Source organism: Dermochelys coriacea, chromosome 6 (genome assembly GCF_009764565.3).
Source record: "Dermochelys coriacea isolate rDerCor1 chromosome 6, rDerCor1.pri.v4, whole genome shotgun sequence".
Lineage (NCBI taxonomy): Eukaryota > Metazoa > Chordata > Testudines > Dermochelyidae > Dermochelys > Dermochelys coriacea.
Window position 1 is genome coordinate 62588718 of NC_050073.1, and position 25979 is coordinate 62614696.

The 25979-nt window shown below is 43.1% G+C and overlaps 1 protein-coding gene across 6 annotated transcripts in view; it reads left to right on the forward strand.

Annotated features, from left to right (window-relative positions):
* The window catches only part of RGS6 (regulator of G protein signaling 6), a 488602-nt gene that overhangs the window by 435204 nt on the left and 27419 nt on the right, over positions 1–25979 (forward strand). For 3 of the 6 annotated variants that reach the window (XM_038407253.2, XM_043516620.1, XM_043516621.1), the window contains 2 exons: positions 3048–3137; positions 16391–16444. In XM_038407253.2, coding sequence (XP_038263181.1) covers positions 3048–3137; positions 16391–16444 — 144 coding nt within the window. Of the gene's footprint in view, positions 1–3047; positions 4534–16390; positions 16445–25979 lie in introns of those variants that run through there. The other 3 variants (XM_038407254.2, XM_038407247.2, XM_043516623.1) reach the window with 2 other exon arrangements.

The window sequence follows — 25979 nt, forward strand, 5'->3', positions numbered from 1 at the left end:
CAGTTATTAGAATCCACCATACAGTGGCTGGATTTGTTGTGTATGCACATTATTGCAGCCACAATTCAAACTGGAACCTTTGTGGTCCATTCTCAGCAGCTCTTTCAAGTGAGTCAGTGGGCGCTATGCTGAGCAAGTGTCAGCTGGAAGACGCTCTACAGACCCTGCAAAACATGAACAGCTGGTTCAGATGTCCAGTAAATGTTCCAGAAAAGCTATGCTTAAAATGATCAGCATACGTCATGTCATCAGTCATGAGTTTAAGAAAACCCTTGAACACTTATAACTGAAGAACAAGATTTTGCTTCTGGAAGCTATTTCCCATGCTCAACCACCTTTCCTCATTAATGTTCAAAGTTTAGGAATAATTATCAACAATTCCATAATGTCAGTGCCCTGCAGAGGAACAGTTGCAATATCATTGTTTGCTGGTTCCAAGATGTGGAAACCCAGAGAGAATATTTAGTAAACATGACATGAATACATCTATATTAGAGCTTTGGGTGTGATTCTGCCTTGTCTTTCCTCAGAGGGACACAGTCAAGGTGTCAGCTCACTGTTTCTTTAATCTGAAGATCTGATGAATCATTGTTTTGTTCTCCCAGCCTCAGCTGTAAAGTCTCTACTCTTTCTAACAAAGAACAAATACAGGCTGTTGTCTTGGCTTGGAGGAGGACAGTTTGCCCTTGTTACAGTACCAGTGCAACAGCTTTACTGTTAACTGACCTTATTTGGTACATCTCTCTCTAACCTGCAAACATCTAGTGCCATCTATCTGTATGTCTCTGTGACTATGAGGACTGAAAATATTTTTACCCCATGAGGATCATTTCTTTTTGACAGCAAGCCTCAGAATCTGAATGCAGGTTTCTCCATTATGTACTAGATCCCAGACATCACCACTCACTAAGAGCACTGCCTGAGGCAGTGATTCTTGGAATATGGGATTGGGCCATGCAGAAATTGTCAGGTCCTCGGACCTGGTGAATATAGGCCATTATGTTTTTTTGCCCCATTAAGTGGCATCCAAACCCCTGCACCAATAATGTATTACAGCACATTTTTTGTGCTCAGGCCCCCCTGTAGCCTTCTCCAAGGCTAGAATATTCTTCATAACTATGCTAAAAAGTGATGAAATCTACACTTTCCTCCACCCACTCCTCAGAGACATAGGCCATAATCTCTACCGTGCTCCCAGCATGTCCTCAGAGGCAGGGAATCTCATCTCCGTGATAGGCCCAGTCCCTCCACAGACACTGATCCTCTATGACACTCCAGGCACACTTACTCTCTAAAGTCCAGGAATGTCACCTCCATCAATGCCACCAAATATTCCCAACCTACAGAGGGAATCATCTCTACAATGCTCCTGGTCTCAGGACGGGGAAAGCTTGTGTGTGTTTTGACATAATTTGATTTCTTGCCCATTGTGAAATACTCGTTGCTGGGCATGGAGTTAGTGATATAAGAGGAAATTAACTTGAGCCAGTCATCATCCAGCTGAATTTAATACAGTCGAGTCCTACAATCTTACTGAAATACTGTGAGAGTTAATAAGTAATGTCACATGCACACAAGAAAAATATAAGGCTTTTAATAACCAAACTCATGACATAGACTTTATTTTTTCCCTCTAGTTGGCTATGAGTTTGGCTCTCTATGTTCAATGCTAAACAACTAGAGCAAATATTCCATGGCTGCTGGAGAGGGGAAGTCAAATCTCATGGGTTTTTTGGTAGTGGGAAATAAAGCTACCCTCCCACTTTGCTTGTGTTTATGTCTTTTGAGATTCTCTTTCTTAAGGATGCAGTAGGACAGAAAGACTTTGGCTTTGCTGTAAACAGGCTTTTCTTCTGTAAAATCTTGTGCTATTCATTAGATATAGAACATTGCACACTGGAGGATGATGGCATCAGAAAGTGAATAAGCAAAATTGACAAGTAAAGGATTGCTCCAAGCCAGGTCACATCAGAGGGTAAAGATTATACTGTGTCTGAGTAAAAAGACTGCCAGCAATGCCTACCTTACAGAGAACACAGTAAAAAAGTTGAATAAGGTAATACTCAGACACACGCATACAAATCCAGGATTGAGCAAAATTATATGGATCCTGGAGCGTTGCTTGGTTGCAACCAACTCCTTCACTGGTTCTCCCTCTCTCCTAAAGGTTCATGTGGACTTAAATACTGAAGCTTTGGGGTCAGGAAAAAAGATTTCTTATGATATAAATACACACAATTTAACAGCATAAAAGAGGTTTCCACAGGCAAAGAACTAATAGAAATGTCCAGTGTTCCCTTTTTTCCTCTTGTGAATTAGACTCTCTTTTTTACTGCTATTCTCTGTCTTTACTCAGTCAAGTATATTTAGGTTTGATTTTGTTGTCTTTGGCATGAGGGTTATTAAGAGTTCACAGGGAAAGTAGAAAAATAAGTGAGTTTCTCAAGATACATTCAATTATGAATTAAAACTGAACAAACAAGTTGATGATGTGGGGTAGGGGGGAAGCAGCTGTCTGATTGCAGAGAAACTCCACTCACCAAAGCTCTGAAGCAGAGTATCAGATTGTAAGTATGACATCCTCAGAGTAAACTCTTAATGGTTGTTCAAACCTTGATGATAGGACATTAAAGGACAGATTATTTCATGCTTATTCTCATGTAAGTAGTACAACACTCCTTCAGTAGTCTTTTTTATTTCAATAGCACTAGATTGCAGAATCTGGTCATTATATAGTTGCTTCTGAGAGTTTTGGGCTTTACAAAATCAACCCTTTTTTAGGCTGCAGATTAATACATGCAAGCTCTTTGGGGCAGGGACCATCTTTGGGTGAGGTGTACAGTGCCTAGCATAATAGAGTTCTCCAGGATGTGGGCTCCTGGGCACTGCCACAATACAAATGATAAATTATTATAATTAGGACTTTGCTCCCTCTTTCTAATTGTGTCTCTCTCTCTCTTCCTTTCATTGGACTGTTTTGAATCCCTCTGATTTCTGAATGGCATTTGGTAACAATTCTCAAACTTTCCTTTCCTCCTGCCCTACAGGAGCACATTTACAAGCTGATGAAGAGTGACAGCTATGCACGTTTCCTCCGTTCTAACACGTACCAAGACTTACTGCTGGCGAAGAAGAAGGTATCTTTTGGGAAGGACATGCTTGCATCTCTTAGCACCTATTGATTCTCACCTGCTGCTTGCTGCTAGTGTGAAAATGGGAATATTGTTTCATTTACTTTTTTTTAATTTTTTTTTTTTTTGAGAACATTTGTTTCCTTCACCTGAAGGCCCAGGGTATGGCATCCCTATATACAGCTTTGGCAACCATGGCAGGGGAAAGGTAGAATGGACAGCCAGTCAAAACGCAGAATATGGAAAAATGCTCAGATTATACCGGCGTCTTCCAAACTCAATGCAGGCAATTAGAAGTCCACTGTCTCCTCTTCATGACAAAGATGATATCTTGTATCAGAATTAGACCCCATAAATGTGTTCATTTGCTAGTCAGGGTAACAAGATTGGGGAGATGGTGCAGTATCCTAGATGTAACCATGTGGTCTTCCTTCGGGATGCCTTACCTGGGGACCTCCCTGTAATATCTTACCCCCTCCTCCCTTTCCCAGCAATTTGCTCCCCAAAAATGTTTGCTTTTTATTTTAAACTAGAAATAATTGAACCCAGAGAGAAATCAAGAACTTCAGCCATGTTCTTCACCAAAGACCTGGGCCTCAGTTCTTTTCATCCCCTGGGTGTCAGCACATCCACTGCCAGCAACATATTTTCTGCCAGGAATTCCCCACTAAGAGTAGCAAAGGATTGATTCTGTAGGATTAAGTCAGCTCTTATCCAGCCAGTTCTATTCAGGCAAGGGGGGTTGGAAGGTAAGACACCTTCCTCTGCATTTGTGGCTATGTTTAAATGCTTTCTGTACCTCCGAGCTTGCTCCAGTACTCTGCAAGAGAGAGCAAGAATGTGTTTGTGTGCACGCACTTACCTTTGTATGACCCACTTACAAAACACTAGATACAATTATTTTCAGCTACTGCAGCCTGAGCTTATGGTTTTCCATCACCATACTCTCTGCTATTTCTCCACTGCATTCTCAATGGGCTGTCAAATTACAGTTCATTGGCACAACTCAGTGAAATCCCATTGACTTTTTACATGCTCATTGTTATTATGGATCCTCAAAATGCATATTGTGACATAATGAGCCAAACTTTACTCTTCGTTGTGCCTGGCATTGGCTTCAGTTGGATTGCAGTGGTGTGACTGAGGACATGAACTGGCCCTGTGTTTTAAAACCAGCTGGTTTTAGACAAGTAAAGACCAGAAGAAGAAATACAAAGTCCTAGCTGACATTTGAAATTTTAAGTTGCTCTTTAAACCTGGGTCAGAATTCAGAGGTTGAGGGAAAGAAAGCGGTGCAGTTAAAACTCTTGAACACCATGGGATGATGTAAAAGAAATTAAAAACCTTTGTTGTCTTATCCCTGCGAGAGTCCCTATATGTTCTCCCTATCAAGTTCTCCCTTTCAAAACATTAGGACCTGATGGTTCATGTGTTAATACAAAGGGAAGGTCTCTTCCCAGCTCCACTTTTGAATGAAAGATTTCTTTGGAATCCTTGTTTGCTGTCAGATCAAGTGCTAGACCTGTCAGCATGACTAGAACGATTCTCATGCCACCTGAGGAACAGATTTCAGTGTCATGCTAACACTGCAGTGGAAATAAGAATCTAGTTTCTTTTAGAAAGAGCAGTGGGTACTCAAGTAACATATCCAAGCAAAAAGAAAACAGTGGCAAAAATCATGTAGATGTGTCATTCACCAATTTAACATATGGTGGGGGGAAATTAAAGTTACTTCAGAAGTTGTAAAGTACATCTTACTGTGTTCAGCTAGTAGACGTACCCCTGATTGCACAGAGATGTTGACTGAAAGAAAATGAAGCTTCCATATTCTGACCTACCTGGTAGATCCTTAGTAGTTTTATAGCAGATTTGAGAGAGTCCTTTAGGGCTTCTTGAGGCAGCCTGGAATGTGAAGTGGGGGTAAAGGAAGAACAGTGGGATACCAGAACCTTTCAATATTGAGGATTTCAGTTTAAATCCCAAGAGTAAAAATTTAGCCTTATTGAAGTCAGTGGGAGTTTTGCCATTGACTTCAATGGGGCCAGGATTTCACCCCAAAAGTTTGAATCCTTGTCAGGAATATCTCCCAAATGTCCCTCATTTCAAGGGACAGCACTCATTTTAATCCCAAACTAGCTCGCATTCCACACCTGTGATGTGCCCTTGCTTTTCTTGCTCACTATTAATTACGGCAGAAATGCAGAATCATGGAACTGAGATTACAGAAAGTTATTTGCACTGAGGAAGTGAATCCCGCTGCATTTAAGTTTCTTGTATGAATGTATTTTTGTGTCCCCCTCATTTTGGGTCATTGCCATACATTACATCCCATATATGGGCCTTGTGGCAAAAGTATAGGATTGGGAATGTGAGATCTGTTTGTGTTTGTTCCCTGGCTTTTCCACTAATTGTCTTGTGTGACTTTGGGTAAATCACTTAATCTCTGTATGCCTTATACTCCCCATTCTGTAAAATGCAGGTAATAATTCTGACCTGTGTAGCAGAGATGTTCTGAGTCTTAATTAACATCTGTAAAAATGTCTGGCATATTTTGAGATCCTCAGGTCCAAATCTCTATATAGTATGCACTGTGTAAGTGCAAAGTACCATTTTTCAACATCACAAAATAACTGCACATGTGAGAGTTTCTGATCCAGGGTCTGGAAGTGGAATGAGCAAGAGGGGCTTGTGGGCCCCGATTCAAATACATTGGCAGAGTTATGAGGAGGAGAGGGGAAAATGAACATACTTTACACAGACTCATGGATAAACAGATGGTGGACATGGGCCATGTATAGGCTAGGAGTTCCTTATTCATTCATGATGGAGTTTTTCTTCTTTCCTACCATTGTCATTGTTATATGTACCACAATATGATGGCCTAGAGCCTGCAAATCTGTGGTATACTACTTGGAGTGCAAGACTTGGCTCCAACAGGGGTGTGTTTGGAGGCTCCATATAGGAACAAGGAAGGTTAAAAGCTAGATGTAGGTCTCTGCATTGCACAGAAGTAGGTCACCCTTGCATGCCTGCCTCCTTACTCTGAAAAGGGCAGGGTGAAAAAGGGGAAGGATGTGGGCAGTGCATCCATGTATCTGAGGAGAAAAGGACTTTAGCCTGGTAAGCATGCAAATGAGCCACTTAGCTATGTGTTTGTCTGTGGGCCTCACTTCTGCTTCTAAGTAGGAGTCATTAGGTTGCTGTCAGCAGCTGCCTCACAGATGCAGGATTGGGTTTTGCTGCACTTCTTTGCCTACCCATTGCTTTTTACTTCTTGTGCATACTCACAATGTGCCACACCTGTGCTGTGCAAGACCAAACATCAGTTTGCCCATATTTCTACTGATACATACATTATCACATTTTATAGTGGGCAATAACTACCATCCCTTCCCCTCAGGAGCCAAAAAATGTCCATGTCCTTGGATGACAGTGAACTTTATGCAAGAGAAGAAATGCCTGTTACATTTAGGCCTTGAAAAATCTCCTCACCCACTCAATGAGGGCAAATAGCGATTTTGACAGGGTGTGTTGGCTGAGGGGGGCTAGATATTCATTGGTTCCTGCTCTGAGGAGAAGGAAGAAAGCAGAGCAGCTCAAGCCCCGGTGCTCCTTCAACAGGAGGGGTCATTCTAAGAACCTAGATAAATAGGAGGGAGGGAGTGGAGGGGCCCTGAGACTGCTAGTTCTCGTTCAGGAGATGGGACAGTAAGGACAGTGGCTGCTGCACCGACGTTCTTCCGAGAGTGGAACGTTTGTGTAAAATGAACAGCAAGCAGCAAGAGCCAGTCTCACCAAAAAGGAGGGGCAGGGGGGCCTTTGAGCCACCGTCTTCTAAGAGGAGGAGAGGGGAGGGTTGGAGAGGGCCCAGTTGCAGGTGAGGGGCTGAGTGCTATCTGAGCCCCAGGAGGGGTAGGATAGTGGAGGAGCTCTGCAAATAGGTGGGAGTGGGATCTATCATCAGTTTATTGGGGAGGGAGAGCTGATGCGCCAATGTAAATAAAATATGCTTGGTTTAGGAGGGTAGGGCAGTTATTTTTCTCCCTACATTGGGCCATATTCCATATTGCCCTGTGCTAGTGCGTGCAAAGTAGGTGTAAATTGCCACCCCTCTGATCTAGCAGTGTTTTCCACTCATTCTGCGCTAGTGTCAATGACTACGTGAGGTGCAGGGTAATTGATAACCTGATTCTTAGTCCACAGGTGAGTGAGTATCAAGGGAATTTTTCAAGCCTTGCTTATAATTATGCCTAGTAAAATATTGTTCCTTTTGAAATACATGAATCTCATGCTTCTGAAACACAAAAGCCTTGAGGAGAAATTAGTAGCAAGTTCCAATATGAATGGTGGACCTACAGTGTAGAATACTGAGCTCTTAGAACTTGTTCATACTCTCCTTCAGTCAATGGCAAAACTTTCATTGGTTCCAGCACGAGCACAACTGGGACCTTAGTATACATATTAGAAAGAGAAGAGAACTCGAAAGTCATATTAGCATCCATGGGACAAGTCTCCATTGCAAACAAGTTCTCTTTGAAAACCAGTCTCATGCTCTCTCACCTTCTCTGTCTCCTTATAGTGTCTACCAAGCTAACTTCAGCACCTTTCCATCCCCTTCTCAATCCCTTCAGAGGAAGTGTGACTGACTTCACTCTTAGTGATAGAGCTTTCCTTGAGTGCCATAAGAATGCTAAGAGATTTCCTACTAATCATGTTGTTAATCATTTGTAGTTGGTTTTCTAATGTCTACACTGCCCTGTGCTAACAGACTCTTTACTCAAAAGAACTAAAATCGGAACAGTTTGATAAATAATCAACCAATAGAAAAAAGACATAGAGAGCTGCAGTAAATGGTTAGTGATATAGTCCATCATATTTTGGATTTTTTCTGCACCTAAGTGGGCTCAGCTGTTTTTAATAAAAGCCTTTTAAAATTTAAAAAATCTGTATCCTACTGTTAGCTTGTACAGTAGCTCTGTCTGTTTACTGTTGATGAGGGTAAGTTTTCTTTTTCCACGTTTGAGGACTTCTTGAACAAATTTGCGTGTGTGTGTTTGTACGAGCATCGTTGTCATACTTCAACCCATTTTGGTGCACTTCCTGTGCTTTACCTGACGTGTTCAAACAACATACAGAGATCCTTACTCTTTATTTTTCTAAATTCTTACTACTTTATTTTTAAATTTCCTTCCTCCACTTTGCAAGGCAGCCTCAAGCACCTTTGGTTTGAGCTGGACCAAAGCAGGCAAGCGGTTACCTCAATAACACATAGCCAGTCACACATTTTGTAGACAAGCAGCAGGAAATGCTGGAGAGCAATACAGCTAGCACAAATGTGCGCTCCTGCTGAAACTGTGCATGTCAGCTGCTTGGCTTGCAGCCAGGTTTGAGTGCTTTATATTTTAATAGAAAAATGTAATGCTTTGATCAACAACTTGATACTCTGGTGACTGGTGTTCTTCAGATACCTTAGACAGTTAGATTTAAACTCGGGGCTATTGCGTTAATACAGTTCACTGTAAGTGTGTCATATGTTGGAGCTGGGAGTGTTTGCAAGGCAGGTTTCAATATAGGACCTTAGCATGGCTAAATTTTCAGATGGTAGTTCCCAGTGAACCCTTTCAGTGTTTGAATAAAACATATGCTACAGCTTGTCAGTTGATACAAAATTTCAGTGCCCCAAACTGAATCCTTGTGGTCCATTTACACCACCCACTCCAGTTTCCCTAAGAATGGGAAATGACATCAGCCTACAATAGTGTTCCAGACATTCCTGATTCTGCAGTTGCAGAATTTGCCAGAGAATTGAACCTTTGCTACCAAAAGGAGCTCCAGAGTCTTACCTTTCAAAAACAGCTATGTCTCTAGCTCTCCTGGTTGTGAGCGGCAGCAGTGAAGCAGCAGTGAAGAAGTTCAGATCTGGGCAGCTGGCCAGCAGCAGCTGCTGGCCACGGGCATTCATGTTGTAAGCAGTGCAGGAGGACTATTTTTTTTAATCCTGCTCCTATCCCATCCCGCAATACCCACTTCCACTCCCACTCGCTCTCACTCTGTTTCCTGAATTTTTACCATACTTCTGCTATTATGACATTGAGCCCTACGGCATCTGTGGGATCCCAGTCCCACATCAGGGCTCTAAAATTGTCCTAGCAATGGCTGGACATGTTGTTCTCAGGATGTCTCTCCACTAGCACCCACCCACTTTTCCTGCACCCCCATGCAATGGGATGGGAACCCCCAACCCTCCCAACTCATCCAGGCAGAGGGAATGGAGTCCTCATGCACCTCTACAAGGGGATGCGCAGCCCCTGCATCTCCTTTTCCCCACACAAAGGGATTAGACAACTCTAACCCTCCATGCATTGTCATGCAAAGGGGATGGGATGCCCCATCAGCCCCCCATTGCCTCCCTTACTTCTGCGCTGCTGCTGGTGGTAGTGCTGCCTTTGCGTAGAGCCCTGTAGCAGGACTGGGGTCCCACAGGTCCTGCAGGACCTGCTGCCATAATAGCGGGAGCGGGATAAAAATTCAAGAAACAATGCGGGAGCAGGTGGGAGTGGGTATTGAGGGGCAGTACGGAAGCAGGATTAAAAACATACCCCTCCCGTGCTGCAAACAACATGAACACCCCAGCCAGCAGCCGCCACTTTCTAACCACCCGGCTCTGAAGTTCTGTGCTGCTGCTGGTGGCGGCAACGCCACCTTTAAAGCTTGGTGGCCGGAGTGCAGCAGCTGCTGACTGGGATCCATGCCTCCCCAAATATAGAAGTTAAACTATGCCTATGTTTGCTATAATAATTGTATCTGGGACAACACACTCTAGGGCTTGTGCATTGTATTGCATTGTGTTATCCCTTTTACAGACTCTTTTTTTTTCTGTTTTCATAGGTATATATGACCCTATCTCAGATGGGGGTACATGGTAAACTACTTTATTTGGAAAGGGGTACGCAGCCTAAAAAGTTTGAAAACCACTGGCCTAGACATTACATTTCATTGTCAAAATTGTGCCTTTAAAGCACTGGGCATTGCTGGGGATAAGGCAAAGCTGCATCACCTCAGTGAGAGGTCAAGAAGCAGGGGTGTAGCCATGGGTGGGCCTGAGTATCTAGGCCCACCCAAATCTGAGTAGGGGTGTAGTGCTGCCACAGCAGCCCAGAGCATCACTCGGGCACCTGAAATCCAGGGCGGAGCTATGCGCCTGCCCTTCAGAAATCTACACTTCGGCAGCTGTGCCTTGCCATTTTCTGAGCCGCCCCATGAGCGTGCCCAGTTTGGTTGGTGAAGCCCTGTGTCTGGGGGCACCAGGGCTAGGAAGAGGATGTGGTGTCGGGGGAGAAGCGGAGCTAGCACAGTCTGTCATTGCTCATCCACCCAGGGGTGAAAGTTACTTAAAGGACTTACCAGTACTCCGGAGTCCTGCACTGGGGGGCGTGGCCTCGACCAGAAGAGACGGGGCCTTGACTGGAAGAGGCGGGGCCTTTAAATACCCAGGCCCTTTAATCAAGATTTAAAGGCCCCAGGGCTCCGGCTGTGACTGGGAGCCCTGGGGCCTTTAAATCACCCCCGGAGCTCCCAGTTTCAGAAGCAGCTGGGAGCCCCAGGGCTCAGGGGCAATTTAAAGGGCCCCCACCGCTATCCCGGGGCTTTGGCAGCGGGACTCGGGGGGGGGGTGCTTTAAAGAGCCCGAGGCTTCCCAAAGCTGCTGGAGCCCCTGGCCATTTAAATCACCACCAGAGCCCTGCCGCCACTACCCCAGGGCTCCAGCAGCAGGGCTTGGGCGGTGCTTTAAAGGGCCCGGGGCTCCCCGCAGCAGCCGGAACCCCTGGCCCTTTATAGCACCACTGGAGCCCTGACACCACTACTTCAGGGGCTCTGGCAGCAGGGCTCCAGCAGCACTTTAAAGGATCTGGGGCCCACCCAAATTTCCACTCCTAGCTACACCACTGTCAAAAAGGGGCAGTGCTTCTGAGAGGCCCAATGCACAAAGGTACTGCACAGTCTACATTGTCCTTTAGATTGATGCAGTGGTGCACTTGGCCTGATCTGTGTCGAACGGCAGCTCCATGTCTCACTTTCTCCCTACCTCTCCCATTTGCCTCCCCTGGGGTGACATGCTTCCCTGTGAGTGCATGGAAGAAGGAGTTTCTGCCCTTCCCTGTGCACAGGGACTGCAATTGTGACTTAATCTTACACAGCCACATATGAGTGAGTCTGGAGGCTACTTGTACTTTCCTCTCTCCCCTCCACTCACACACTATGGTGTGAATGTTAAACAACCCCCACAGTGCCCAATCCACACAGGGTATAGGTCTGTTATGGACCCCAGCTATGGAGTCTGGTTCTTTAGCTCCACTAGTAAAGATCTGTGCTTTCAGCTCTGGATGTCCCTGGTTCAGTCCCCAGAGTTGGTCAAGATAGTGGCTGTCACACAGTGACCAAATTATGACAGGTTCAACAGAAGTCCAACTCACAAAGATCACCATCACAACTGGCACTAGCTGGGCATCCTGGAAGGTGTTGCTCTTTGGGTAGGTAGAAGGGTTGGGAGTAATTCACAGGCATGAAGAGTTTGCTTGAGAAGCAGACATTTATTGCAATAAGACTAAGACCATGACTTATGATAACTTCTTAACTTCCTGGAAGAGGAGTCTTCTTTCTGTACTGGGCTCTTCCCAGTCTTGATTTACCCTGGACCCCTTTGGGCGGGGTGAGTTTCTCTGACTCTCCAAGAGTTTACCCAATCAGAAGGAAGAGTCTATTCATCTTCCCCACCCCTTACCTATCATTCCTTTATTTACTTTCCACATCAGCTTTCCTGCCCCCACCAACTCTTGTACTGCGCAGAGTGGTGCTGCTGGCGTGCCATATAGAAGCCACAATGAACAGCTTCCCCAGTGGTCCAGTTTGGAATTACACCTGCAATTTTAACTTATATTTGGCCAAAACCCTCAATTTAACATTGTTTTATACATGGTTCTTGAATATGAATATCAGTATAACCTACACAATGAACACTAGTATTGAAAGCATGGCCTCATGGTTCCTCTTCCCTCCCTACTGAAATGCTGTTCTTAGAATTAAAAATCACAGTAAACGAATATATTTTTTAAAATAACACTATTTTATAGATCAGTTATATAATTTCATCATCCTAGAATCTCTAGCATTTGTGTTGGATGCCATATGGTGGCATCTTGGCTGACAGTGTGGCTCTTTTAAATAGTTACATAGGAGAATGTTCCATGGTTGTCTCATGCAGACAAGGGATGTTGTTTTCTTTCAATGTCCATTTCTATTGGCCCTGCTGTCTCTGAGGACTCATCACTGACAGCTCGTTCAGTCTGGTCTTCTAGGCATTAAAGTGCTGCTCTTTGGTGGTAGAGGTAATCAATTGGCAGTATAATCTTGTAAAGGCTTGGCATATATCCAGTTACAGGTGCCTTCACCAGTTCTCCTGCCTTCCTTTTGGATTCTCTGTATCTTCTCTTTGTTGTTTCTGTACTCCTTCTTTGTCCTTTTGGGTTGATATTCCAGCTGAAGTCGCAGCTGGTAGGTAATCACAGACAGAAGATTCTAGAGAAGTACTTTTCATGTAAAAAGAAATGGAGTACTTGTGGCACCTTAGAGACTAACAAATTTATTAGAGCATAAGCTTTCGTGAACTACAGCTCACTTCATCGGATGCATTCAGTGGAAAATACAGTGGGGAGATTTATATACACAGAGAACATGAAACAATGGGTGTTATCATACACACTGTAAGGAGAGTAATCACTTAAGATGAGCTATTACCAGCGGGGGGGGGGGGGGGAAGAAAACCTTTTGTAGTGGTAATCAAGGTGGGCCATTTCCAGCAGTTGACAAGAACATCTGAGGAACAGAGGGGGAGGGGGAAAAAATAACATGGGGAAATAGTTTTACTTTGTGTAATGACCCATCCACTCTCAGTCTCTATTCAAGCCTAACTTAATTGTATCCAGTTTGCAAATTAATTCCAATTCAGCAGTCTCTCCTTGGAGTCTGTTTTCGAAGTTTTTTTGTTGAAGAATAGCCACTCTTAGGTCTGTAATCGAGTGACCAGAGAGATTGAAGTGTTCTCTGACTGATTTTTGAATGTTATAATTCTTGACATCTGATTTGTGTCCATTTATTCTTTTACGTAGAGACTGTCCAGTTTGACCAATGTACATGGCAGAGGGGCATTGCTGGCACATGATGGCATATATCACATTGGTAGATGCGCAGATGAATGAGCCTCTGATAGTGTGGCTGATGTGATTAGGCCCTATGATGGTGTCCCCTGAATAGCTATGTGGTCAGAGCTAGCAAGGGGCTTTGTTGCAAGGATAGGTTCCTGGGTTAGTGGTTCTGTTGTGTGGTTGCTGGTGAGTATTTGCTTCAGGTTGGGGGGCTGTTTGTAAGCAAGGACTGGCCTGTCTCCCAAGATCTGTGAGAGCAATGGGTCGTCCTTCAGGATAGGTTGTAGATCCTTGATTGATGCGTTGGAGAAGTTTTAGTTGGGGGCTGAAGGTGATGGCTAGTGGCGTTCTGTTATTTTCTTTGTTGGGCCTGTCCTGTAGTAGGTGACTTCTGTGTACTCTTCTGGCTCTGTCAATCTGTTTCTTCACTTCAGCAGGTGGATATTGTAGTTGTAAGAATGCTTGATAGAGATCTTGTAGGTTTTTGTCTCTGTCTGAGGGATTGGAGCAAATGCGGTTGTATCATAGAGCTTGGCTGTAGACAATGGATCGTGTGGTGTGATCTGTTATCTCTTAAGGGTTTTATCTCATATACATGGCCCTCTCTTCTTCCCTCTTCTCAGTATAAATTGTATCCTCCCAATATCATCATCCTTTCCCTGGCTCACCACATTCACATAAGTTTCTTTCCATGACTCTGTCTCCAGGGTACAAGCACTGCTCAAAGTTTTCTGTTTGCAATCACACTACTGAATTTCTCCTGTTTTCCATAACAATTTGTCGGCCCTCTTCAACTGTTCTCTTCATCAGTCTGCATAGTTGGTTCAGTCCTCCTCTCTGGATGGACACCAGTCAGTTGTTAATGGATCCCACTGATGGAACCCATATGCTTCTAAGCCCCCTGCATCTGGGTAATGACTCATCACTGTTCCTAACCCTTGGTCTCTCGGGCATACTTCTGGATGGACCCCGGGTGTTTGATGCTATTCTTGGGCAGTGGAATATGTCCAATTGCTTAGACATATTCCCCCAGGATCCACCTGGCTGTGAGAGCTCTTGTTTCTCAGCTAACCCCTTCAGGGACAGATGAGCCAGGATGCAAGCATAATAAAGGAATTTGTTAACCACACACTTTGCTCTTAAAAAGCACACTAGGGAATTATGGATCTTTGGGGAATGGCAAACAGTCCTGAACACAGCCCCCGAGGCCTGATCTCACCCTTCCTGTGAGCACTGGGTTTGGGCAGCTTCCTTAGGCTAGGTATCCCTTCTTGTCTTCTTACTTGCCTGTGGCAGTGGTCTGGCCTCTTGCTTAAAGAAGCACCCCTCTTCACCTATGTGCTTTCTAGAGAAGTTCTAGTCTCCAGACCCCTCCCTTGCCCCATTAGTTTCTGAGTAGACAGTCATTCAAAGTCAATGGTCCTCTTGATAGAAAATCTATTGTTCCAGTAGGGAAGAGTTATCCAACATTGATGGCCCTTGTTTGCTGAGTCTCAGCTTTATAGAATTTTCCACTAGTTGTCAAGTCCCTGCCACAAAATGGATGCTTTAATCTACCCTGGAGGTTACAACATAGCATGAAGGTCATACTCCAAGAAGAAGGTTACAGTACAAAGCAGAGCTTCTGAAACAAAATGGGTTTCACAGTTTGATACAGACATATCCTCAATCTGTCACTTTTGGTATGACTATTTCCCACTTTATTCTGTACACAGTCAAACCTATCTATAGGAAATCTTGGCGATGGGACCATACAGCAATAAATGGAGAACACCCATTTATGTCTGGAGCAATTATAATCATGCACTATGTAGTACAGACAGTCCTTCTGAATGTATTGTTCCTCAGACAATATATCATTACTGAGTAAGTTCTGCAGACTGTTTCAGCTGGGTTCCTTGAAGATGGTCAGGTGTGATGGTATGGATGCTTTGTATCTCACTATATTCCCCAAGTCTCTTTAAGAGTTGATTCTCAAATTCCTTATGCTCATGGATCTTTTCAGAAAATTCAGATTGAAGGACAAAGTCTCTGAATACTTTATTGTCAAATGTTCTGCTGGATTTATTGGTTGTTGGACAGATCTGTGTAAATATAGTGAACTGATGTGTTCTCTACTTCCTTTTATTAATGTCTAAATGCAGCCAAACAATGGAGAAGGGTGGTAGCTGTAGCGCTCTGCCAAGGGCTGGTGATTTTTTTCTAATTATTAGGTCTTTTCCATTCAACATACTGACAAACATGCCAATAACTCATCAATTTCTTTCCTCATTAGTGGCCAAAAGAATCTCTCTTGTGCCAAATGAAATACTGTTCAGTCCAAGGTGAGCCATGTTCCTCATGTACATGCTAATAAGCCAATGGTGTATGTGTTTCAGTCTTATTGCAATGAAGTTTTATGACTTCTAGCATATGAATATCCCTAAGCTCTGTGTAAACCAAAACCCGGGCCAAAAACATGACCTCATCTTTCCACAGCCATACACAGTGTACATATGCTGCCTCATACCTAGGTGGCCTCTCCTGAGAAGAGGTGAGGCACATTGAGTGATGCAGTGCGGTGAAAATCTGCTTCTACCCTCTCAATAAACAGAGGAGTTCAGGCTATAATTCCAGCGATGTTTTTCCCAGCACTGCATTCACTCCCCAGAACATTATAAAGTTGATGTGTCTTCCATCTTTCTAAAATCTGGATAGGAGCCTCCAATCAACTGTTTGGCAGATGTTAACCAGAATCAGAGGTTTCCGCACAAACAGCTACAGAAGGAAAGTTCAACAAGAAATCAATAACAACACTACACAGACCCTGTTTTATAGCTTTGAATCGGCTATGGAGCACATTTTTAACAGAAGAGAAGAAAAAGTGTCATTCTCCAAGGCAGTTGGTAGCTCTCATTCTTTAAGGGTTTGCTGTTTGCAAAAAAAAAAAAATCCAATTTTTAATTTATTTTATTTATTTTTTTGCTTCCTTATGTTTTGCTCCTGTTTTGAAAAACTGCATTTAAGCTGAAGGTTTTTTTTCTGTATTTTTTCTCCCCACTTTTTTTCCCCTTAAAGCCAGAGAATGAGCAAGGTCGTAGAACTTCTCTAGAAAAGTTCACTCGCAGTGTGGTAAGTTCTTTATTTTTTTTCTTTCCTCAGCATTTTACTTTTAGTTGTGGGGTGTTGGTGCTTAACTTTTTAATTCTTTTTTAATTTTTTTGCAGCTTTTCTTTTAATTCAGTTGCTCATCAAAACTGTAGCTCTTAAGAAAGGGTTGTGGGGGGGAGGGGAGCAGAATTCCATAATGTGCAATCTGGATAAAAATCACCACATCAATAGGCCAATTTTGGTTAGCGTTAAAAGGCAGGTTGTGGTTTTGCTATTTTCACACTACAATATTTGTTATTGCTTACCCTGCACATTGTAGTAGGACAGCATGGTTATAATAGCGTCATTTGTATTGTATCCATATTGATTTCTATGTATGGTTAATGATAACATATATTTAAACACATATATACCCATATTGCACCTTTTATGTATCAACTGCAACAACTTCCTTGGTAGCCCAGATTTGTTGGTGGTGTTGTAAGAAGGTGATGTATGATGATGAAGATGATAGTCAGAATGCGGTTGAATCTGTAAGAAGCTACTGTTCAGTACAAGATTTTGTGAAAAGAACATGATCTTTATTACATTTTCATAACACCTTTGTAATGAAGGAATTGTACTATGTGTAGATACAGTACATATGCTTGCATTTGTGTGTCTACATACATGTATGTATATTTTTATATAATACATACGCATGCACCATATATATAAAGATAAAATATTTGCATACACAGATAGAAAAGGGGAAACTACTGAGGTAAGTGTGAGCTATAATACAATGTGTAGTCATCAAGGGGTTCTTTCTGATGCTGTCATGCTAACTATACAAGTGAAACTCAGTTGTGACATCTGATATGTCTGCAGATTCCAAAGATGTGTGTTATCACTACTGGCAGGTTTCCTCTGTAGTGCTTTGATATAGTTAATGCATATGGTAGACATAAAAAAACCATGTTTACAATACAATCATATACAAAATATTACTCAGCCAATCTCTGTGTGTGTGTGTATTCTAAAATAACTCAGAAAGTGAGAGAGAAGAAAACAAAAAGAAATATAGTCTAGATATTTTTACACTTGGAGCCAGATTCTGCTCCCAGTTATGCTCATATATACTGAGAGTAAGTCATTGACTTCTGTGGAGTAACTGGTTTTACAGTAGCATAATATGGTTCTGAGAGCAGAAGATGATACTTAGGATTTTGATTTCAAGATTAGTTTGGAAATCTCATCTCGAAGTACTAGGGTTATGATATAAAATATAGTCAAGGCAATCATCATAGATTGATCTATAGTTTAGATATTTCAGTAAACTGTAAATGATGTCATTGCATTTTATAACTGGTATAAATTGGTTTAGCTGTCCTTCAATTTCTATGGATCCAAGCCAATTTACATTATCTGAAAATCAGTCCCATATGATTTTTTAACCTGTCATTGTCACTTTAAGCAAAATAATTGTTCTTGTTTAAAATCTTATGAGATCAATAAGCTGTTTTAAGCAACATAGGAAACTGGATCTCTGATAATATTACAGACTACTATTTTTTCCCCCTAATGCCTATCGTCATGTGATCAAAACTCTTTTGGCCTGATTTGGAGTTACACTGTTTGTGCACCAGAGACAGGGCAGGGAGCGGGGGGTGGAGAGAATGATAGTTTTAAGTCATCTTTGTGCTCACTGTATTCAGGACCCAGGCAAGCACTGACAAGGCCTCTGATGTAAATTGGGGCTATTCTAATTTATGGTCTGCTTCCCCAGGCCACTTAAGTGCTCTGGGAAACTGAGAGTAGACATAAGCGAGTGCAGCCCGCCCATGTTCTAACATGTCCACAATCGGCCTTCTTTACTGTGCGCTGAGAGCACAGACAGTACCAAGCCTTTTTGTTGGTACTACATCAGCTGAGGAGGACCTCACTGAGGGCTGTATCCACACCGTTTAAGTCTCTTTATGTTGCCAGAAAACCATAAAATGAGCCTTAGTGTAAGTGAAAATTGGACCCTCAATATTTCTCTGTTGTGACTTATGATATGTCATAGTTCCTTGTTGTCAGGGGCTGGGAAGTGGGTGGTCTGACACAGTGGTCAGAGCAGAAGTTGGGCAATGGGAGCAAGGATCAGAACCAGAGGATGGATGCCAGAGTCAAAGCCAGGAATCAGAGCCAAAGGTCACAACCAGAGTCAGAGGCCAGAGCTGAATTAGAGTCAGGGAGTCAAGCCAAGGATCAGAGAACAGGAGCAGGAACCAGTAAAAAGGCAGGGATGAAGTCAGGAACCAGCATCAAGGCTGGGAGTAGCAACAGCAAGCCAGGATCCATTTTGTTGCACAGACAGCTTCTTGTATCCCCTTCTGGATTAAATAGTGTACCTGGTCCAATCAGGGGCTCCAGAGATCCTCCAACCAGGGCCTTGTGGTGTGGGTGGTACTTTCAGTGGAATGTAAGGTGCTAGGGCTCCCAATATGCCAGTCCCTGGCAGGCTGTTGGGTGGAGTTGTGAACGTGGTAGCAGCCCATGGGCCCGGGTTCAGGACCTGTGGCTCCTCACACTTGTATGATAAATATAGAGGTGTGAAAAGAGAGATTCACAGTAGTGGAGAAAAAGGCAAACATTTATTTTGTTATATGGTTTCTTCAAACCACAAAATATTTTGCAGTTTTTGTCTCATGTTTTAGGTAAAAATGAAATACAAGCTTTTGTTGCTTCCAAAATGCCTTCTCAGTTGGGTGAAATGCTTTGTGGGCTCAGTCCCTAAGCTCTTAAAAATAGTGTCATGTTCTGAGGTTCTTGCTATCCTGGATGATGTAGTTTAACTCCAAACCAGGTAGACTACTATCAGAAAAGATGCCATGGCACCCCACTAGCCAGCCAGAAACTTGGAGCTTCAGGGAAAACAAGTGAGGAGTAAGGAAGAGCAAGACCTTATTAAGATGATTCTTTTCATCCTGAACCTTAATTTCTACAAATCCATAAGGCCAGGACTTCTCATGAGGTAGTTTTGACTCAGAAGGAGATTCACAGATGAAATTGCGTAAAATCTTTTCTTATTGTAAAATCTTTTCTTACTGTAAAATGTGCCAAGTTTGCCCAGAAGCCAGATACCACCATTTTCACATTAAACCTGACAGAAATGGCAACATTTTGCCCTTCAGCAGCTTTCAGAATTGTCACAAAAACAAATGTTTCATGTTTTACTTACAAATATTCCTGAAGCAATGATTGATACCTTTGCACAACAACACAGGGAGGTTTCAGAGTAGCAGCTCTATAGTGTTAGTCTATATTCGCAAAAAGAAAAGGAGTACTTGTGGCACCTTAGAGACTAACGAATTTATTTGAGCATAAGCTTTCGTGAGCTACAGCTCATTTCATCGGATGCATTCAGTGGAAAATACAGTGGGGAGATTTATATACACACACAGAGAACATGAAACAATGGGTTTTATCATACACACTGTAAGAAGAGTGATCACTTAAGAAGAGCTATTACCAGCGGGGGGAAAGGGGAGGGAGGAAGAAAACCTTTAGTGGTGATAATCAAGGTGGGCCATTTCCAGCAGCTGACAAGAACGTCTGAGGAACAGTGCAGGATGCGGGGTGGGGGAGAAAATAACATGGGGAAATAGTTTTACTTTATGTAATGACCCATCCACTCCCAGTCTCTATTCAAGCCTAACTTAATTGTATCTAGTTTGCAAATTAATTCCAATTCAGCAACCTCTCGTTGGAGTCTGTTTTTAAAGTTTTTTTGTTGAAGAATATCCACTCTCAGGTCTGTAATCAAGTGACCAGAGAGATTGAAGTGTTCTCCGACTGGTTTTTGAATGTTATAATTCTTGATGTCTGATTTGTATCCATTTATTCTTTTACATAGAGACTGTCCAGTTTGACCAATGTACCTGGCAGAGGGGCATTGCTGGCACATGATGGCATATATCACATTGGTAGATGCGCAGGTGAACAAGCCTCTGATAGTGTGGCTGATGTGATTAGGCCCTATGATGGTGTCCCCTGAATAGATATGTGGACAGAGTTGGCAACGGGCTTTGTTGCAAGGATAGGTTCCTGAGTTAGTGGTTCTGTTGTGTGGTGTGTGGTTGCTGGTGAGTATTTGCTTCAGGTTGGGGGGCTGTCTGTAAGCAAGGACTGGTTGAGATCCTTGATTGATGCGTTGGAGAAGTTTTAGTTGGGGGCTGAAGGTGATGGCTAGTGGCGTTCTGTTATTTTCTTTGTTGGGCCTGTCCTGTAGTAGGTGACTTCTGGCTCTGTCAATCTGTTTCTTCACTTCAGCAGGTGGGTATTGTAGTTGAAAGAATGCTTGATAGAGATCTTGTAGGTGTTTGTCTCTGTCTGAGGGGTTGGTGCAAATGTGGTTGTATCTTAGAGCTTGGCTGTAGACAATGGATCGTGTGGTGTGATCTGGGTGAAAGCTGAAGGCATGTAGGTAGGAATAGCGGTCAGTAGATTTCCGGTATAGGGTGGTGTTTTTGTGACCATCGCTTATTAGCACCGTAGTGTCCAGGAAGTGGATCTCTTGTGTGAACTGGTCCAGGCTGAGGATGGAAATTGTTGAAATCATGGTGGAAATCCTCAAGGGCTTCTTTTCCAGATGATGAAGATGTCATCAATGTAGCACAAGTAGAGTAGGTGCATTAGGGGACGAGAGCTGAGGAACCTTTGTTGTAAGTCCGCCATAAACATGTTGGCATACTGTGGGGCCATGCGGGTACCCATCGCAGTACCGCTGATTTGAAGGTATACATTGCCCCCAAATGTGAAATAGTTATGGGTGAGGACAAAGTCACAAAGTTCAGCCACCAGGTTAGCCATGACATTATCGGGGATACTGTTCCTGATGGCTTGTTGTCCATCTTTGTGTGGAATGTTGGTGTAGAGGGCTTCTACATCCATAGTGGCCAGGATGGTGTTTTTAGGAAGATCACCGATGGATGGTAGTTTCCTCAGGAAGTCAGTGGTGTCTCGAAGATAGCTGGGAGTGCTGGTAGCATAGGGCCTGAGGAGGGAGTCTACATAGCCAGACAATCCTGCTGTCAGGGTGCCAATGCCTGAGATGATGGGGCGTCCAGGATTTCCAGGTTTATGGATCTTGGGTAGCAGATACAATACCCTAGGTCGGGGTTCCAGGGGTGTGTCTGTGCGGATTTGTTCTTGTGCTTTTTCAGGGAGATTCTTGAGAAAATGGTGTAGTTTCTTTTGGTAACCCTCTGTGGGATCAGAGGGTAATGGCTTATAGAAAGTGGTGTTGTAGAGCTGCCTAGTAGCCTCTTGTTCATATTCCGACCTATTCATGATGACGACAGCACCTCCTTTGTCAGCCTTTTTGATTATGATGTCAGAGTTGTTTCTGAGGCTGCGGATGGCATTGTGTTCTGCACGGCTGAGGTTATGGGGCAAGTGATGCTGCTTTTCCACAATTTCAGCCCGTGCACGTCGACGGAAGCACTCTATGTAGAAGTCCAGTCTGTTGTTTCGACCTTCAGGAGGAGTCCACCCAGAATCCTTCTTTTTGTAGTGTTGGTAGGAAGGTCTCTGTGGGTTAGTATGTTGTTCAGAAGTGTGTTGGAAATATTCCTTGAGTCGGAGACGTCGAAAATAGGATTCTAGGTCACCACAGAACTGTATCATGTTCGTGGGGGTGGAGGGGCAAAAGGAAAGGCCCTGAGATAGGACAGATTCTTCTGCTGGGCTAAGAGTATAGTTGGATAGATTAACAATATTGCTAGGTGGGTTAAGGGAACCACTGTTGTGGTCCCTTGTGGCATGTAGTAGTTTAGATAGTTTAGTGTCCTTTTTCTTTTGTAGAGAAGCAAAGTGTGTGTTGTAAATGGCTTGTCTAGTTTTTGTAAAGTCCAGGCACGAGGAAGTTTGTGTGGAAGGTTGGTTTTTTATGAGAGTATCCAGTTTTGAGAGCTCATTCTTTATCTTTCCCTGTTTGCTGTAGAGGATGTTGATCAGGTGATTCCACAGTTTCTTTGAGAGTGTGTGGCACAAGCTGTCAGCATAGGGTCCTCATTACTCCACAACCCTTATGTAACAAAGGGTATATTCTGCAATTGCTCCCCAGTGGAGCTCCACACTGCCACCAAAGGGAGTTCTACCTACAGAATCAGGGCATTATATTTCATGTCCCAGCTCACTTGGCCTGATAATTCACAAAATGCCAGATATCCTCAGACTCCTCAACTTCTCTTATGAAATATTTGCAGTTCATATCTTCATTGTTATTTTCCTTTCTGCTTCTGAGCCTCAGCCCTCCTCCAAGCAGTCAAGAAGTAACACATGGGCAATGACAATGTCACTGTACATTGTGGCAGCCCCTGCATCATCAACACTGCTGTCTATTCACACCCATGCACTCTCCCTTCAAGCTCTGGCTTTACCCCAGCTGTACCACAGCCAGGGGTAACAGCAGTACATTCTTATTACCAAATGTCACAGCCATCAGTGCAACGTTGGTGGTCCATGTATGTATTGTGGAGCAGATCTCACAGCTATTCTCTTCACAGAATTGTCACTGATTTCACACAAGAGTTCCATAAGTGGAGCAAATGCAAAGTTCTCTTCTAATGTAGGGTGAGTCCTTAAAAATATATGGACAGATATACAGGTCTGATGTAAGCATCTGTAACACTTCTGCCAGGTGAAGGTGGCAGCAACAAGGGCCAGGTTCAATATCTAGGGATTCCTCTTAGCAATACAAAATGGAACTGGCTCAAGTCACACCTGATAATCTGGGAAAATTAAACACCACATTTGGGTGCTTCTAAGAGGCAATACTTCCCCTGTCATAAGCACTGACTCTGTGTAGAGCAAGGAAAACTTTTAATAAATGGGGAAAAGGAACCCAGCATTAATTTGGGAAAACACCACTACCACAATTTGAAAGCAAATGACCATGAGCAAGCAAACACCCCAGAGCATGCTGGGCAGTGTTCTTTGCCTCAGTTTCTCACCTTTCAGCACAAAAGTCCAACAACAAATGTTCCTTTAACATATCACGCCTCTCTCCCTCCACTGCACCCCACTCACAGTTGCTGTGAATGGTCTGTGAAGACCCACAGTTCAGAGGTACATTCATATGAGTTCACCGCCCATCTAGGGGAAGCAGGGAAGCATCAAGCAATGCCTCAGCTACTGCACTGCAGCTGCAACTGGCTCACAGTGGTTGCCATTCATTCTGCTGCCACCTTTGGTCACTCTGCTAGCACTGCCATCACCATCCCACTGCCACCGCACTCTGCTATCTCTGTCTCTCTGCTGCAACATGATGGTCTGAGGTTTCACCATTAAACCCAGTCTCAGTGATTTCAGAGGGTAGTGAGGAACCTCACTGCTAGTGCAGTGACTTTCACTGCAACACTATTCCACACCTGGGTAAGGCTCAGCACCTGGTTATTAGTGATTTCAGCACTAGTGATCTCTGAACAAAAAAAGGATTCTCAATGGAGTCTAATCAGCTCTGTCTTTAAACAGTACAAAGGGGAGAGTCAAATGTTGTCCAGGGCTCCTTAGGCAGAGCCTATACCCCTATGTCAGAACACCTGTATCCACACTCTCTCCTTCACTGGGATTTGGCATCTCTAACCCCTACTTAGTGAGTGAGATTCAGTTTAGGGGGAATTCCTCATTCAGGGCAGGCTCAGTACAGTTCTGCTATCCTTTTTTCATACAATAAGGATAACATTTCATTACCACTGCACACAATACTAAAGTGATCTGTAACCCAACTCCAGCCAAAAGTGATCATTTTGGCAAAGCAGCTCCACCATGCTGTGCACTTAGGCAGAGTAGGCATGTCTATCCAAACACAGTCTGTTCCTGAAGTCTTTTCCCCCAGCTCAACACTAGATATCAGGGGAGAGTTCATTCAGACTCTACTTACACATCCACCAAGATTCATCCGGTCCATTGGGCCACATATTTGATGCTCATTCTTTGAAAGCATAATTCAAAACCTATAAACTTTTAAACCTTTCAAAGGGGCCTTGGGAAGATTCTTGTGGAGTAAATCTAGGGGGCAGTCACAGTCAAGGTGTGCAGGACTTTGCAGATCTGACAGTCTCTTGCTTCAATGTGCCTTCTAATCCACCTCATTTTAACAAAGATGGCACTGTGCAAGTGGCAGGTTTAACTTAATACAGTTTTCTTCAGTATATGGCAAGGAGTGACATAACCAAAGCTGAGTTATCCTTTTTCTCCTCACAAGTATAGATAAATGACATCATAAAAATCAGACATCATATATCATATTATAAATAGCACCTGGTATTAAGGGTTATAACTTAATTTTAAGCGCGCACAAACACACATACACACATAAATCCATATAATCTACATTTCTCTCCTCTGACATGTGTGATCATCTTACTAATTAAAAGTAGCCTACCAGTGCTATTTTTAGTCATGCAGTCTCAGCCTAGATGTTTAAACCGCTGTAGTTTCCCATCTGCTTTGGAAATGATTTAATAATCAGACAGGCAGAAGCTTAGTTTTCATAAGCTGGGATGATCCATCAGGGCCATGAGTAGAAGAAAAATATATTATATATATATATAAAATATATGAATACATGGAGGGAAAACATTGAGGTTTTTATATTACAGTGAAAGCCTTTGAGTCCATTCCTGTCTTGTTGCTGGTAGCACATAATATTTCCCACATTTAATAAAAGGAGAAACAGATGATGGTTCCCTCATAGCATGCTTCAGCTTCTTGAATATTTCCATTGCCTGAAGTCCAATTGGTAGTTAGTCCAGTGCCAATTCTGAGATTAAAACCATGATTTCCATCCTTCGCAGAATGCATATGTGTGACTACCAGAGCTGAGCTTAAGCTATAAAGTTCAGATCAGAAGCCAAACTTTTCTAAAATTGTAAAACTCCAGGAGGCTGCCACCATGAGAAAACCAGCATGAAAGCCAGTGACAATATTGAGCACTAGGGGCCCCACATTTCATTCGTCCTTGACATTTATATGAATAAAAAGAGCACTTGCAGGTACAATAGCTAGGATTTTTTGTAAATGACCAGGAGTATCAGTCTTCATGCTTCAGGCCATAAAATGGTCACCAGTCATGGTCAAAAAGGAATTCTAACCAGGGGATAGTTTTGTATGGTTTAGGTTTATTTGGGTGTTTCAAAACTTCTTCTAATTCATTAGCAACTGTAAGGAGATAGGATACTGGCCTAAACAGACCATTGGTCCTAACTGGTATGGCAGTTCTTATGTATTTCTCTTCTGCTTAATGAATATTGCAAAGATAGTTGTATGCACAAAGAGAAGTAAAAATGTGCCACTGGCAGCATCACCTATCAAGTGTCTGCCAATGCAATGGTGGTGCCTGTCAAATACCAGCCCAAACCAAAGTGCCTAGCCATAGAGCAAGTATACAGGATGTAATAGTTGATGCCAAGTCATTGGCCTGGGAAGGTGTATATGTCATACTTCTAAAACTGTAAGCATGTTGTGAAGGATAATTATTAGTGCCTATGGAACAATCCCCTCATGTACGTGCTCTCTCTCTCTCCCT